This window comes from Ambystoma mexicanum, chromosome 1q (genome assembly GCF_040938575.1).
Source record: "Ambystoma mexicanum isolate Mex_15411 chromosome 1q, UKY_AmexF1_1, whole genome shotgun sequence".
NCBI lineage: Eukaryota > Metazoa > Chordata > Amphibia > Caudata > Ambystomatidae > Ambystoma > Ambystoma mexicanum.
The window spans coordinates 320,122,543-320,138,450 of NC_090922.1; the positions used below are offsets into that span (position 1 = coordinate 320,122,543).

At 52.9% G+C, this 15,908-nt stretch overlaps 1 protein-coding gene across 4 annotated transcripts in view; it reads left to right on the forward strand.

Moving 5' to 3' along the window:
* The window catches only part of FAAP24 (FA core complex associated protein 24), a 264,124-nt gene that overhangs the window by 201,550 nt on the left and 46,666 nt on the right, over positions 1–15,908 (forward strand). For 2 of the 4 annotated variants that reach the window (XM_069639129.1, XM_069639135.1), the window contains exon 3: positions 218–357. The exons of the other annotated variants lie outside the window; for them this stretch is intronic. In XM_069639129.1, coding sequence (XP_069495230.1) covers positions 218–357 — 140 coding nt within the window. The remainder of the gene's footprint in view (positions 1–217; positions 358–15,908) is intronic. 4 annotated transcript variants of the gene reach the window in all.

A 15,908-nucleotide genomic window follows, 5' to 3' on the forward strand; every position in this document is an offset into this window, starting at 1 on the left:
TCGCTGTTTCTGAAAATGTATTTTTATTGCTTTGTCAAGGCAGATCCAAGCCATGCACTGTGGTAATGCCGGCCTATTACAGGGAGTATAACATTTAATACATTCTGTTAGCTCCGCCACAGGGTGTTCTCTCTTGCCAACACATGAGTTTGATGTTTATTTTGTATACAAATACATAGTTGTATTAACTTTTATTTTTTCTAATTTATATTTGTAGGGAAAATCCAGTTGCATTTTGAGGAGGCTCTGGGGTTGGTGGACTTTCAGCTTCCAAATAAATTGTGTGTTCTTTATATATCGGAGGCAGATTTGGTGGCGGGAAGTGCTTTTAAAAGAAGACTAGTTCGAATTAGAAATGTAAGTGTAAGTTTTTTTTGACATACCAACTAAGAACATACAGCGAAATGGGTGTCGATCCTGCTTTACTTTTTTGCTTCCGTTTCTTTTCCTTTTGCTCACCATTGAGGTCATTATTTATCTTGCATTCATATTGTATCTAGTGCTCAAGCTACTGGACGTCCACTTAAAAGTCCTTTGAGGTAAAATGGACGGACACAAAAAAGAGATCTCAGTTGTTGAGATAACTGCTCAGTAGGCAGAGCATTTTTAATGTTTTGCCGATTTTCATGAGCTCATGAAGATGTATGTAGGAAAGAGTCACCTGCCTTTGAAGTGTAGTGATGTTCCCATAGAACTCTTGTGTCTTGAGGATAAGCACGTTCTTTGAGGCTGACCTTTGGTGTGCGGCCGGTAATGGGGCAGGGGAGCAGTCTGGTAGATTAGCTTGGAGCAGAACCATGAGAGGCTTTGTGTTCCAGGCACTGTCTTTAGGTCAAGGTTTTCTGTTGCATCAGCAATAAACGGAGAGGAGATGTGGTCCTATTGTGTGAGTTTTGATGAAGGCCCTTGCACTGCCTTTGGGGTGAACGGTGGGATGACTCTGGTGACCACGTACCACCACATGCTAAGTGATCCAGAGGCAGTATAGTGAGGACCCCCGGTTCACCCCACTTTATCCTGGTGTCATGTCAGGGGGCGACCAGGGACAAACTTAGGATGCGTTTCCTTTAAGAGGCGAAGGAGGTGTGCCATTCATGATGTGCCCATTTCACCTTTATGATTGAGATTACTGCCGGATTAGTAGTTATGTGGGGCTGAGGTAGGAGTTTAGAAACCACTACTGAAGGGAGTTGGAAAAATAAGAGATAAGTGGTAGCCAAGGAAGATGCAAGAGAGGGAGGAGAATATAAGGTATGTCATACGCCTGACAGGTTAGAGTGGAGGAGAGAACGAGGTAGGAGCATGGCGAGGCAACAAGGAGGAGCTGGGAGAATCCGGCGAAGAATAGGGTGGTAGTAGGAGATGAGAGGAACAAGGGAAGGTTCCTCTAAGTGCAAGATCATTATGAACCATCGAGGAGGGAGAAGAGTGTCTCTTGGGAACCAGTGTCGGGTCCACTAGGCAAGAACCAGATGTGTGTCACTCCATGCAGCCGACCAACCAGACCAAGTAGCCTAACCATGGGTGGAAGTTCCTGGTCCTTGCCCTGGTGGCTCCAGTCCCAGCCTCCTCTCTACCACTGCAAAAGCCCAAAGTACAGCAGTCCGGGATGGTAAAGTAAATTGGAAATGCATATAGCATAAAATAGAGATGCATGATATTTCCTCTATTATTGGGCATGGTCCAGATATATTGTCCATAAGACTGTACCCCGAAGAAGCATTTCTGGGCATCCAAGAATCCACAAGTAAAGACGCTACTATATACGACGATATGCTCCTGTTATGCATCAGCCAGAAGAGAGCTTACTATGTAGTTTTGAGATCACCAAAACACATATGAGCGAGACGTGCTTAGAAAATATACTATGAAAGTCTATATTCAAGCCTATCTTATCCAGGTCCGCTGACAGGGACCTGGGAGAACCAAACTACAAATTAAAAACTGTCATGTCCCCTGTACGTATCTCAGAATAGACTTCCCAAACAACACACAGAAAATAATATCTGTGAACATTGGTTTGCTGCCACTGGAATTCTGACAGTATGCGGAAAAGAGGTCATCTCTTAAACCAGGCCTTTGGGGTAACATAAATGTAAATAAAATTATGATTCTACTGAAGAGCTTATATATTTTGCCCAACATTCATTCAACATTCCTGAATGCGACATTAATAGCGATGGACAAAATTCCTGTTGGAATAGAAATACATTCAAAATATCACTAAAGAATCTCCAAACACTAGGTTGTAAAAGAGGATTCGGGGTGCCATGCTTTGAGTAATATGACAAGAGTGCAATCCCGAGGCTAACTGGAGTCTGTGGTGGTGCTCTCTGACAGAGCAGGAGCCACAGTCATGTTTTTGACAGGCATGTGGTCTCTGAACAGCACAGAAGGGGTTTAAGCACTATATCTCTGGGTGGATTACAAGTTGCGAGGTCAGCACTATATCCCTGGGACACTGATTGGGCAAAGAAGGTAGGTGGGCATTATATCCATGAGACTGTGGTCAAGCAAGCTGTGAGCTATATCCCTAAGACTGTGGCAATGTAGACAGCACAGCGCTATATCTTTGACACTGTATTAGGGGTAGAAATCCAAAGTAAGGTCAGTATCCCTATTGGAGAAAGAGCCCTGACACCTTAGAGTGTGCCTAAACCTGACAACCTTTGCTAAGCCAGTGTCAGAATAGGAGCCTATTTTTCTATTGTAAATAAAACCCTTGGTCCAACAGGAATACATCTCTGTTCCCTACTAGTCACATTGGAAGTGTTGAGACGCCTACTAGGTTCAATTTCTCATTTGTTTTTTGTATTCTTAAAGGGCTTGCACATGAGCACTGTAAAGGAATTAATAAATAGGTGTAATAATAAAATGCATAAGTAGACTGAGGCAAATCAGAATAGTATTCTATGCATAACAGTTGGGAAAGGAGAGAAGATGAGTAAAGAAAGAGAGAAATAGAGAGAAAGAGCAGACAGACAAAGGAATGGTCTTCAATAGTAGAAAGTAGAATAGTAGAGAGTAGAAAGTAGAATAGTAGAAAGGAGAAAATAAAAACATAAATGGGACTTGGCCTAGGCAGGGCGAGGAACAGGTTTTAATTAGTAAGATGTGTAATGGAGAGGTTGAAGGGGAAAGTAGATCGAGATAAGGGAAGAGTGTGGCAGCTAGGCCATGTATATATTTAAAAACAATGCAGCTGTAACAAAACTGAAGATGGGCAGGAAATTAAAGGCATCCAAGTGTAGCTAGTGAAGGAGAGTGTCCCAGTTGGTTTAAATAATGCCCCAATGCTCTGCGACAGTTCAAGGGTGTTTATTTAATTGTCATTAGGTCCTATGGGCCTTCTCTCTCTCCTGCATTTAAAAAGCACCTCCTCCCTAACACAGGCATCCCTTGCTCCAGGTTAGTAGATACTGAAAATGTACCCCTATTGTCTAATAGCTGATTTGTGCTGGAAGTGATTACCTGACAGCAATATCCCTTTTCTATCTGAAATCCCTCAGTGACTTCCTAAACTGTATTATTCTCAAGGGGTATGGGATTATGCCTTCCAGACACACGCCCTACTCAAGACTTTGTTCTATGAAACCCACTTACTCCTTTCCCTTTCACTACCTGTTGTTCTCTTCTCACTACTCTCCTCCTCCAGTTACTCTCCCTTCTACTTTTTCTGTCTTCTTCCCTCTCCTCAGACTCTCTAATGCCTCTCACTCTTACTATGCTGGCCTTCACCCTTTGATCTTACTGTATCCTCTCCTCTATTACTCTTCCACCACACTACTTCTGCCCCCTGTGCACTACTTCTCCCTCCACCGCACTACTTTCTCCTCCGCACTACTACTCCCTCCTTCTTACTACAACTACCACTCCAGCTCCTACTCAGACACTCTCCTTTCACTAACACAAACACTTCACACACTCACTATACTTTTCTCTCTTAACCACACTCGTTACTGTATCACGCACACGTTACTGTATCACGCACACTCGTAGCGTAGTACATTTGCACTCATTAATCAATACCTCACTTGCTCCAGAAATCGCCACCACACTCTGCTTCTCCTTCCTTCCTCCTACTGGTCTCGTGGTCTGCCCCCCCCCCCTCCTCCTCCTCCTCCTCTTCCTCTTCTGACCTCAAACAAACAACCCGCAGCTTCCTGCATATTGTTGCCATCTTTATGTTCCCCCACCTCCTGTCATTGCAAACCTTACCCTGACCAACCTGCCCCTGTCTTCCCCACCCTGGAAGTGTTAGAATCAGCAAAGATGTTAAATAGCAGGCTAAACTCTGCCACTTTTGTTCTGCGTCACCCTGCCACAAAATAGTGATGGTGGCCAGGATAGTGCTGTGTCCAAGTTCGTGTTGGGGCCTTGGTCTAGATCCCCCTAAGGTAGGAACAGTATGTGCAGTGTTCTGCGCCCTTTTGTTTAGTCTGTTTGGGTGTAGGGCTTTAGCTCCAGCCTAATGGTGTTTGCAGCTGCTGCTGGGGAATGTAGCAAGGTCGGTCTTGTTGCCGCATAGGTGTATTCCCTTCCTCGCCACCTCGCTCTTCCCTCGGGAGCCGCCGGAGGGTTGCTTACACTTGGTCCGTTCTAGGTCTTTGACTTCTATATGCTGAAAGCATGTGGTGCTGGATGGCTGTGTTCTTCCTGCAGGTAGTTGCTGCTGCACCGGTCTTGCACGCTGTTGTCCAGGAAAAACCTAAAGACTCTCGCATGTATTTTCATGTTTAACCATCTTTAGAGCTCGATATTCGAGTGATATTCCCAAGTCGGGAACGCTCCCTTCACTGCAAGCACAAAGTCCTTTTTCTTAAACGCGAGCACTGCTTTGCAATGCACTTTGAATTAAATTACATTCAGTTTAGGCGAAAGAATTCATAATGTACTAATTAAGAACAAAGAATTATGTTTGTCTGTCTGGGATGAGCGCCAAGTGTCCTTGTGATTAGAACACTGTGGCCACTTAATATAAACAAACCATCTAACTGCGAAAACATAAACAACGTCTTTATGACGCACTACAGACTTTCTGAGACGAATGCGAGGTGTCTCGAGAATAGTAAACGCAGTGAATGCACTACTGTGCTTCCTATGATTTATAATCTAAAAGGGTAAACTAATGTGCTGTTCGCCTTGGGGGCACTGATGTTTCTTGCCAGATGCTAACCGTAGAGCTGCTTCCTGCTGATGGCACTGATTGGTTGAAAATAACATTGTCTTCAGCAGCCTTTGTCCTTCATACTGATAGGTAGAAAGTAATCTCAACCGCTCTCTGCTGCTTCTGCTGATTGGTAGGCTGGTGGGCTGAGCAGAGGGCTGAGACTATAAGAAAGAGACTGGTTTTGAGAGAAGCAGAGCTGTTCATAACCGGGACTGGAAGAAGACAGGAGGCAGACTTGTGGCTGGAGGACACCCCAAAGGTAGACTGGTAGCTCCCTTCATGTAGAATTCAACAAAGGTAGCAGGCGCCCCTCTCTCGGAAGAACAAGGCATGATAACCTGTTCAGTGGTTGTTAACCACATTGAGAGTTCGCAGCCATCTGCTTTTTGCTCACTGTACCTTTCACATATGGGAAATTTCCATTTGCATATCAGTCTTTGTCCCACCCTCATGGTCAGTCCAGCACCGAAATGCTATAGCAATTCCTCTCTGAACAAGAGTACCAACACCAACCCCATACACGTGTTTCAGCCTTGTTGGGCATCATCAGTGAAGTGAAGCTGAGCCTCTCTAAGCACAGTGAGCAGGGAGTCCACGTCTGGTTGGCCCCAGGTAACCTAGGGTGACCGACCCCAAGTTCCTCCAAAGAATTCAACAAAGGTAGCAGGCGCCCCTCTCTCGGAAGAACAAGGCATGATAACCTGTTCAGTGGTTGTTAACCACATTGAGAGTTCGCAGCTCCCTGCTCACTGTGCTTAGAGAGGCTCAGCTTCACCTCACTGATGATGCCCAACAAAGCTGAAACACGTGTATGGGGTTGCTGTTGGTACTCTTGTTCAGAGAGGAATTGCCATAGCATTTCGGTGCTGGACTGCCCCTGTGGGCAGGACAATGACTGATATGCAAATGGATATTTCCCATCTGTGAAAGGTACAGTGAGAGACTCCTTCCTCCTACATACTCTTACGTCCCATCCCCTTTTCTCCATACTGTATGGGCGTCTCTTGTTAGGGACGGGAGACAGAACCTTCTTCCCCTTTAAATTTAGAGGCGTGCAGGGGCGCGGCCCAGGGAGCATGCTCTCACCTGACTCCACCCACCGGCGCCATTCCTCAGTCCCCTTTTCTGCATCGACGGGAACAGGCCGATTTCACCAGCGCTCCTGGGTTTGGCTTCGGCCATGTAATACCACGCACTCTTCCATGGATACTTTCTTCTATCTTTTTGTATTCTTTTTGTCAATCAGGTACTTGGTCATCCGGTGCCACGCTCCTCCCCGGCGCATATCGACTTCAGCGGGCTTCAGCAGGTGACCAGCCCGCAAGGGGCTCTTCCCTAAGTCTGATCCCCACGCTCTTTGCCTCCACTGCCTTGGCCCCGACCACGACTACGAAGGTTGTACCTCGTGCGACGCACTTACTCAACGCGCATTGAAGAACAGGCTAGCTCGGTGGAGAGAACTCTTCGAAAGGTCGGCTCCAGAGGACTTGAAGGACTTAGTCAGACATAGATCAAGGCCCAAGGGAGGGCCACTGTTTTCCATCGCACCCTGTAAGGGTGACTCCTTCACAAGGAAACGCCAGAGCGGGAGGAACCTTTCAGGTTCTCGCACACGTGCTGAGGCTAGTCCAGCTACCGGCCTTCCGGCTGAGGGGTCATCCGATCCTTCCGGAGTCAGTGCTGAGGGACCGTAAGGTCCTTTCACTGGGTGTACACCCGAGGGGCATCACCCTAGTACCGGCCGAATGTCTGAGGGGTGCCTGCACGCAGCACTACCAGCGACACTGCCGAGGGCCTGAGGTGCAGGGTAGGTCTCATGCTCCACCGCCAGGAGTCTTGAGGTCTGGCCCAGTGAGCCAAGCACCACGATTTCGGCACGTGGCATGCAGCTCGACAAAATGGCCGCTGCGCCAGAGAAAATGGCTCCTCATCCGATGCCTCTCCTAGGAACGGAGCAGGTGGAAGAACGAGTTACAAGGTGGGACTGATGTCAACCAGGTACGTGGCCTACAATTTATCCATCAACAGCGCAGGGCAGCTTTCCCCTGCAACCGAGACAGGGTACTCTCCGGCCCCAGCAGCCACCTGCCACTCCTCAATATCAGGTGCTGCCTCTTCAGCCGCCGAAGACCGGTTCTTCGAAAGGTTCCTAGCGCTGATGCGAACTCCCCAGATGGGGGCCATCCTTTTGGTTACTGTCAGGGATATGCTCCCTGCGGCCACACTGCCAGCGCCCATAGTCATTCCTCATATGTCTCCAGCACCTCCGGCCCCTATGCAGCCCTTGCTGCCCCTGCCAGCTTTTTGATTCGGGCTCCCTTACCTCCCGCAGTGCAGGCGGTTCTGCTCCAGCCTCCGCAGCAGCCACCGGCTCTGGTTCCCACATGGCAGCCCACGGTGCCCAGTACTCCTCCACCCGATCCGGATCAACCGGACACTCTAGTGGGCACAAACAAGGAGGAGGACCCCGACATGCCGTCGTCAGCCAAGGCCTTTCACAAACAACTTGCAGGTTTGGCAGAATTCTTGGGGCTTCCTCAGCCTGAGGTCAAACAACCGGAGGGTTCCATGTCATTTCATTGCAGGATGTTTTTTCGCTGGGTTTTTTTACCACAATTGCTTTTTTGAATGAAAAAAACCCATTGCATCTTTTTTTTAAATTATTTTTGGGGGGTTACCCCCCCATACCCCCCATTTTCTAAAAAATGTGATGTGTTTTTTCGATAAAAAATTGCGGTTAAAAAACCCAGCAAAAAAACATCCCGCGATGAAAGGACGTTGTACCAACCAGAGGAAGGGATTCTGGCAGAAGTCCTCACTCTACGCCCCCCTGCTAGAACGGGGATCCCGATGCAGATGGACATTGTTGCCTTGGCCAAGAAGTGGTGGCTCAAGCCACACTCGGCCCAGCCTGTCAATCAGCGCCTAGACGCCAAGCATAGGCAAATGGAGGGGGATCCACTCTTGCTGTCGGCACACCCTCAACCACACTCTTTGGTGATCGCTGTGGCGTCACTCTACTCTAAGCCTCAGTCGTCCTCGGCCACCTCGTCCTCTGCGCTGCAAGGCAAGAAGGAGAAGATCTTGGAGGCGTACGGAAAGAAACTGTACTCCAATGCCTCTCTATACTTGCATCAATCCAACGTGGATGCCATGCTGGCAGCCGTTAACCAAAGACTTTGGTGGGAAATAGCCGACTTCCTTCCAGAGTTTCCGGTGCAGAGCCATGCACTCTTGAAGGCGGGGCTGGCAGAGGCCAAACTGTGACGCAAGGCATCATGGAGTCCACCTTGGCCCACATCGATACCGCTGGCCGGGCCATATGCATCGCCGTAGACCTGAGAAGGACTGCCTGGCTTCGGGCTACTAGGTTTAACCCAGACATCCAGGAACGCATATTGGACCTTCCATTCGAGGGTAGTAACCTTTTTTACTCCACCACTGATGAGGAATTAGTTAAAAAGAACAGTTCACAAAATGCAAAGTCTTTTTCTATCCTAACGAACGCCACGCCCCAGGCGTACACCCAGTCGCATCAACGCTCTGATAAGGGGCGGGCATTCAGCAGGTTCCGGGGCTTCCAAGAACGGAGGTCGAGACAGCCTGACCACTCTCCGAGTCAGCACTGGCACAAACAACAAAAGGGGGGAGCTTTTTCCAGTCCCCCTCCTCTGCAACAGCCTCAGAGGGAAAGAAGGCATGACGCATCCCTTTGGGTCCACGTGTCTCCGGTGGGGGGCAGGCTTGCCTTTCACATACAGTTTTTGGTGCCAGAACTTCGCGGACCCATGGATCCTCTCTGTAGTATCCACAGGGTACCGCCTACCCGTCCCTTCCTCTCCTCTCTCCTCCCCTCCACTCCCACAGATTGGGACAGCAACTCTGTTGGTAGAAATTTGATCGCTCGTCGAGAGCCAGGCAGTGGAAGAAGACCCAGCCTCCCAGTAAGGATTTGGCTTCTATTCCAGGATTTTCGCCATACAAAAGAACAACCAGGCTGGCCTGAGAGTTGTTGGACCTCTCCCTTCCTCTTCAAAGATTCAAGATGGTTACGCCAGCACTCATTGCGGAGACACTGGACAAGGGAGACTGGATGTGCTTCCTGTTTCTGAAGGATGCTTATCTACACGTCCCGTTTTGGCAGCCACATCGCTCCTTTCTGTGCTTCAGGTTCATTGGCTGCCGTTTCCAATACAAGGTGCTACCCTTTGGCCTCATTTGAGCCCCCAGGGTATTTACCAGGCTCATGAATGCAGTGGCAGCCCTCCTCAGGCCTAGGGCCACCAGGTCTACCTGTGCCTGGATGACTGGCTCGTCAGGGCGGGATCTCCGGAGGCGGCTCTCCACACTTCCTCCGCACTTATGACCACACTCCACAACCTGGGATTTACGATCAACCTCAAGAAGTCTCAACTGCAGCCTACGCAGAGCCTGACCTTCCTGGGCCTCATCTGGGACACGAGCTCCGAGAGTCTTACCCTCAGAGGACAATATCACAGCCATCAAGAGGGCCACTACTCACTTCCTGACCCGAGCAGTGACCTCTGACTGTTGGTACCAACACATGTTGGGTATCATAGCAGTGGTACTACTGGCCATACCTCACACAAGACTCAAGATGAGGAGATTACAGCTGCACTTCGTAGCCTCATGGAATCGGGAGAAGGGCTCCCAAGCGGAGCCGGTCAGCGTTCCCCCTTCTCTCCACTCGGAACTCACATGGTGGTCCAAGGACTGCAACTTACATAGGAAAAGCCCTTCTGGCTGCCGGCCCCACAGGTCACCATCACCACCGACTGCTCCCTGGAAGGCTGGGGGGGCCACTTTGGACAACCAGTGTCCATGGAGTCTGGACCCGGCAGGAGCAGGAGTCTCATATGAACTGGCTGGAGCTGAAAGCCATCTGGCTAGCTCTCAAAGCTTTCCTTCCGCTTATTGCTGGCAAGACCATCCTCCTACAGATGACAATTCCACCAGCATGTACTATGTCAACAAGCAGGGGGGGAAGGGGGCTACCAGGTGCCCTCCACTATGCGGACTAGCCATCAGCATGTGGGAATGGGCCTTGGAGAATAACATGTTCCTCAGGGCCGTCCACCTTCCGGGGGAGTCCAACCTGGAGGCGGACAGGCTCAGCAGACTGAGAGCAGCCAATTATGAGTGGCAATTGAACGATTGAACGATCAGGTGCTGCTGGAGGTCTCCAACAAATGGGGGCATCCTCAGGTGGATCTCTTTGCCTCCTGGGACAACAAGAAGTGCCAGTAGTTTGTATCCTGGCAGGGGCAAGGCCCCGGCTCCCTGGGCGACGCATTCCAGATACTGTGGAACGTCATGACAGCGTATGCCTTCTCCAGCATGGGGTCTGGCATGGATTCACATGCTCATGAATATTCCCCATCGTCGGGCTGGGAATCCTCGGTAAAGAAAAAAACAGTATCAGTTTCGTTTCTGATCTGTCTTTCGTAGTAGTAACCAATCACTGATCTCTGCGTCATACTGACCACAGCCAATGACTGCCCTCTACCTAAGCCCCGCCTCTGGCAGCCATCTTCAGATTTTTACCGCACGTTCAAGTGTTGGGATCCTCGTGCTATTGCTCTCGAGTGTTAGTGCTATTTTTTCACGTTTTTTCTCAAAAACTTAATTTTTTCGTTCAAAAAGAGCCTCAAGCTCCACCGACTCTTCATCCGATCAACGGGGACCCGTGTCGGCTTAGTCTACGCCCCTCAAGGGTGAAGATTTCGTCGAGCTACGCTTTTGGAGGACTCCAGAAGTTTCTCAGGCCCATCTCGGACATGGCCCAGGAGAAGGGAAGCTCGACGCCCGGAAAGCTGTTCAGGGTCTGCCCTGGATGCCAGCTGCAGAATGTCTTTAAGGAGGACGAACACTCCTTTTGTCTTTACTGCCTACATGAGGACAAGACGCACGTGGAGAAGGACTGTGCGTTTTGCAGCAACATGTCGGAGCGGACCATGAAGGACCGCCATCAACGTCTCGTCAACTGGCTGGAAGGGAAGAGCCTGTCAGGCGAGAAGAAGAGGAAGAAATCCGAGCGGTCTTCTAAGACCTTTGAGGACGCCCCGGCGACGGGGGTCCAACACAAGGCCAAGCACCGCGAGTCCGCTGGCACCGGGAGCGCCGAACGGTCGGGCTCTACGGGTGCCAGGCAGGGCGCATCCTCCCCGGCACCATCAACCACGAGCCAACGCTCTGGTTCGGGTAAGAGGAAGGCCGAGCACCCGGCGAAGCTCCTGGAGAGGCCCCGGTCGAGCTCGAAGGCCCCATCGGAGGGGGAGCGAGGCAGTGTCCCCCCCCCCCACGGAGAAGGCAGTGAGCGCACCTAGGGTGGTGAAAGCCTTAATCCATCCGGCCAAAGCCTCTATCGAGACAGTCGCGGCGGCCCTGGCTCAGCCTGTGGAGGCTACACCAGTGGTGGCGACCTCGGGGCTCAGAGTCTCCCTGCCACCACGGAGGGAGTCCTCTTTTATGCCCATCGACAGGACCCCCGTGAAACTCCCGGCGGAGAAGAAAAAGGGGGGGCAGGAGGTCGTTGTGGATTCGGCCTCAACCTCTGAGGAAGAGCTGATCGAGGTCTTAAGCCACGGCGTCGGCGTGGAAGACCAGCCCGTCGGGAGGGATCCCGACGCAGGAGACGACGATATCGTCGAGGGTGCCGACGGGGCCCCTGACCGCCCGTCGGACTCCCCTCTACCAGCGCCGCAAGACAACTCGGCGGCCATTTTGTTGGCTATACAGTCCTTATGCTCGGAGTTAAGGACGAGATTGCCGTTACCACCAGCGGAGGAACCACTCCCGTCGGGAGACCCGGAGCCAGGCCCTTCTGGGAGCCCTCCCCCTAAGAAAAGAAGGATTCACCCTCCACCTCCTTTTCAGCCGTCGCGCCCCGTTCAGCCCTCCTCCCCGTCCACGACTCGTGGGGATGATACGGGGACTGACACGGCCGCGACGGGTACGGACGACGAGATTTACGACGAGGATCTGCCGTCGTCACCTCCCACCCGGGCTTCCCCGCCTGACGAGATTGGATCGTTTCACTCCATGATCGCCAGGGCATCCGAGCTCTTCCAGCTCTGCCCGGAGGAGAAGAAGGAAGGTTTCCTTTATCAACGGCGCGAGACCAAGAGGAAGACGGTCCTCGCCGTGCCTTTACTGGACGATATTTGGGATGAGGGCCTCGCCCTCCTCAAGAACCCATTCACGACGCCGGCTAGAAGGGATCGGTACGAGAAGAAGTACCGGGTCCCGGACACGGCCCCCTTGTGCCTCCGGGCACAGCCGACCCCGGACTCCGTCGTCTCCGCGGCAGCCAGGAAGAAAGCGGGGGGGGGGGGTCATCTCGTCTGCAGCAACGACGATTAAGGCGGCCAACGCCTTGGCTATCGTAGTCCGCTACGACAGGGAGCTGTGGTTCAAACTGGCCCCCCTGCTGGACTTCCTACCGGACGACAAGAGGGCGGATGCCCTAGAGATCTTGCAGGAAGGTGAGGTGGCGTCGGACCACGCCATCACGATTGCGACGGACATCGCCGATACTGGATTTCGCCAGTGGGCAACGGCGTGTGCCTTAGGCGGCGTGGATGGCTCGAGGCTACTGACTTCCGTCAAGACGTGCAGACCAGAGTCCTGGACATGCCGTTCGATGGAAACAACCTGTTTGGGAAAACAGTGGACGATTCCCTTCAAGCCATCAAAGCAGACACGGAGACGGCCCGGGCTCTCGGGGTTCTCCAGCAACGGCGGCCGCCCTTTCGGAGCGGCGGAGGCAAGGGCGCCTCCAAAGGTTCCGGCGGCGGGTTTTCCACCTACCGTCAAGCGGCCCGCTCGTCGCAGGAAGCTTACAGGGGACGAGGCAAGTCAGGCGGACCCCGCCGTCGTCGCCAAGGAGGTCAAGGCGGCAAAGCCTCGTCGAAGCAGGACTGAACCGGCCGTGGGGTCGGGCCCCCACCGAAGCACCCCGGTGGGAGGCCGGCTGGCGAGCTTCGTCAGCGTGTGGGAGTCCATCTCCACCGACCGTTGGGTGCTGGATGCCCTAGCCCAGGGCCACGCGCTCGAGTTCAAAGAAGGTGCCCGCGCGTCTCCCCTGTGGTCAGGAAAGAACTTCACGTCCCTCAACTTCTCTTAGAGGTAAAGGCTATGCTCAGGAAGGGCGCCATCGACCTCGTCCCAAAGAGGCTTCGGGGCTCCGGAGTTTACTCAAGATACTTCCTCGTGAAGAAGACTGGAGGATGGCGCCCCATCCTGGACCTACGACGACTGAACAAATTCATCAAGGCACAGAAGTTCCGGATGGTCACCCTCCAACACGTCCTGGGTCAGCTGGAGGAGGGCGATTTCCTGTCGGCGTCGGATTTGGAGGATGCCTACTTCCATATTCCCATCCTAAAGGGACACCGAAAGTTTCTCAGGTTCGTGGTCCAAGGGCATCACTATCAGTTCAGGGCCCTTCCCTTCGGACTTCGGTCGGCACCCACGGTGTTCACCAAGTGCCTCGCACCGGTGGCGGCGCAGCTGCGCCGAGAGGGGATCCACGTCTACACCTACCTGGACGACTGGCTCATTCGAGCCAAGACGAGGGAGCTCGCCGTGGAGCACACGGCAAGGACCGTCCAACTTCTCACGGACCTGGGATTCTCCATAAACTATGCCAAGTCCCACCTGGTGCCCGCGCAAGAAGCACTGTTTCTGGGAGCGAAGCTCGACACAGTGTCCCTTCTGGCCTCCCCGTCGGAGGAAAGGACGAGGGCCGTTCTGGGCAAGGTATAGCGGATGTTGGTTGCGGACGCGGCCAAGGTGAGGTCCATCAAGTCCCTCCTCGGAATGATGTCTTCTTGCATCTACCTCATCCCCCTGTGCAGGCTCCGGATGCGCCCGTTGCAGGAGTTCCTGGACGCGCGCTGGATCCAGACGACGGGCAGCTTCCAGGAGAGGATCACACTCGACGAGAGTTTCCGACGAGTGATCCGGTGGTGGGGCACCCGCGCGCATCTGACGGCGGGCATGGACTTCCAGGCCCCAGGCCACCAGGAGACAGTGACCACGGATGCCTCCCTGGAAGGGTGGGGAGCGCACACCGAAAATCTGCACGCGAGAGGCCTTTGGCTCCCGACGGAGAAGTCCCTCCATATCAATGTCCTGGAGCTCCGTGCAGTGTTTTGGGCCCTCAGGTCCTTCCTTCCGTCCCTCAAGGGCAAGGTGGTGAGGATCTTCACCGACAACACCACCACCATGTTTTACATCAGGAAACAGGGCGGAACCAGGTCCCCAGCCCTGTCCAAGGAGGCGCAGGATCTGTGGCATTGGGTCGTCTCCCAAAGGATGTTTCTGGTGCCGTTTCATCTGGCAGGGATAAAAAACACCATTGCCGACTCACTCAGCAGGGAGCTGCGCTCGTGCCACGAGTGGGAACTACGACAGGATCTGGTGGACCGCCTCTTCCGAGGGTGGGGCACACCCCAGATCGATCTGTTCGCTACGGCGACGAACTCCAAGTGCCGGAGGTTCGCCAGCAGGTTTCCCCAGCTGAGGAGCATGGGCGATGCTTTCTCGTTCCCCTGGGAGGGCCTGTTCCTATACGCGTTCCCTCCATTGCCATTGCTGATCCGGCTCATCAACCAGCTCAAGAGGTCATGGTGCAGGATGATCCTCGTCGCACCTGCGTGGCCGAGGCAGATATGGTTCCCGGACCTTCTGGACTTGTCAGCGTCCCCGTCAATCAAGCTGCCAGTGGACGCGGATCTGCTCTCCAGGGAAGGAGGCGCCATCCTCCACCACGACCCGAAGTGGCAGAGGCCAGGGCGTCCTCGACTCTTAAATGCTACGGACACAAATGGAAGAGGTTCTCTGTCTGGTGCCACACACAGAAGATTAACCCTCTACGGATTACGGCTCCCCAAGTACTGCCGTACCTACTGACGCTGGCCAAAGCTGGACTGGCGCACGCGTCCATCAAGATTCATCTTGCTGCCATCTCCCGATACACCAGAACCACGGGGCGGACGTCCTTGTGGTCTCATCGTCTGGTGAAAGAGTTCATGAAGGGACTGTTCAGATCGTTCCCTCCGGTGAAGGCTCTGGCCCCGGCGTGGGAGCTCAACGTGGTGCTGACCAAGCTCATGGGACCTCCGTTCGAGCCTCTGCACTCGGCCCCGTTGAAGTTCTTGTCGTGGAAAACAGCGTTTCTTGTGGCCATCACCTCCGCACGACGGGTGGGAGAGATCCAGGCCCTTTCCTGCAAGGCCCCGTACTTGACTTTTCACGACACAAGGGTAGTGCTCAGGACGCACCCCTCCTTCATGCCCAAGGTGCCGTCGGACTTCCACCTCAACGAACCCTTGGTGTTGCCTGTTTTCTTCCCGTCGCCTTCGTCGCCGGCTGAGAGGACTTTGCACTCGCTGGATGTGGCTAGAGCGCTGAAGTTCTACGTAGACCGCACAAAGTGTTTTTGGAAGACGTCACAACTCTTTGTGAACTTTGGACCTGTCAATCAGGGGAAGGCTCTCTCGAAGGCTTCCATTTCCAGATGGCTCTCCGGCTGTATCATGTACTGTCATCGGTTGGCAAACCGACCGCTGCCTGGCTGTCCGAGAGCCCATTCCACCAGAGCGATCGCAGCTACCACGGCGTTCCTATCTGGTGTGCCCCTGCTGGACATCTGCAGGGCTGCTACGTGGAGGTCGACGCACACCTTCACGAAATTCTACTGCGTCGATCGGGA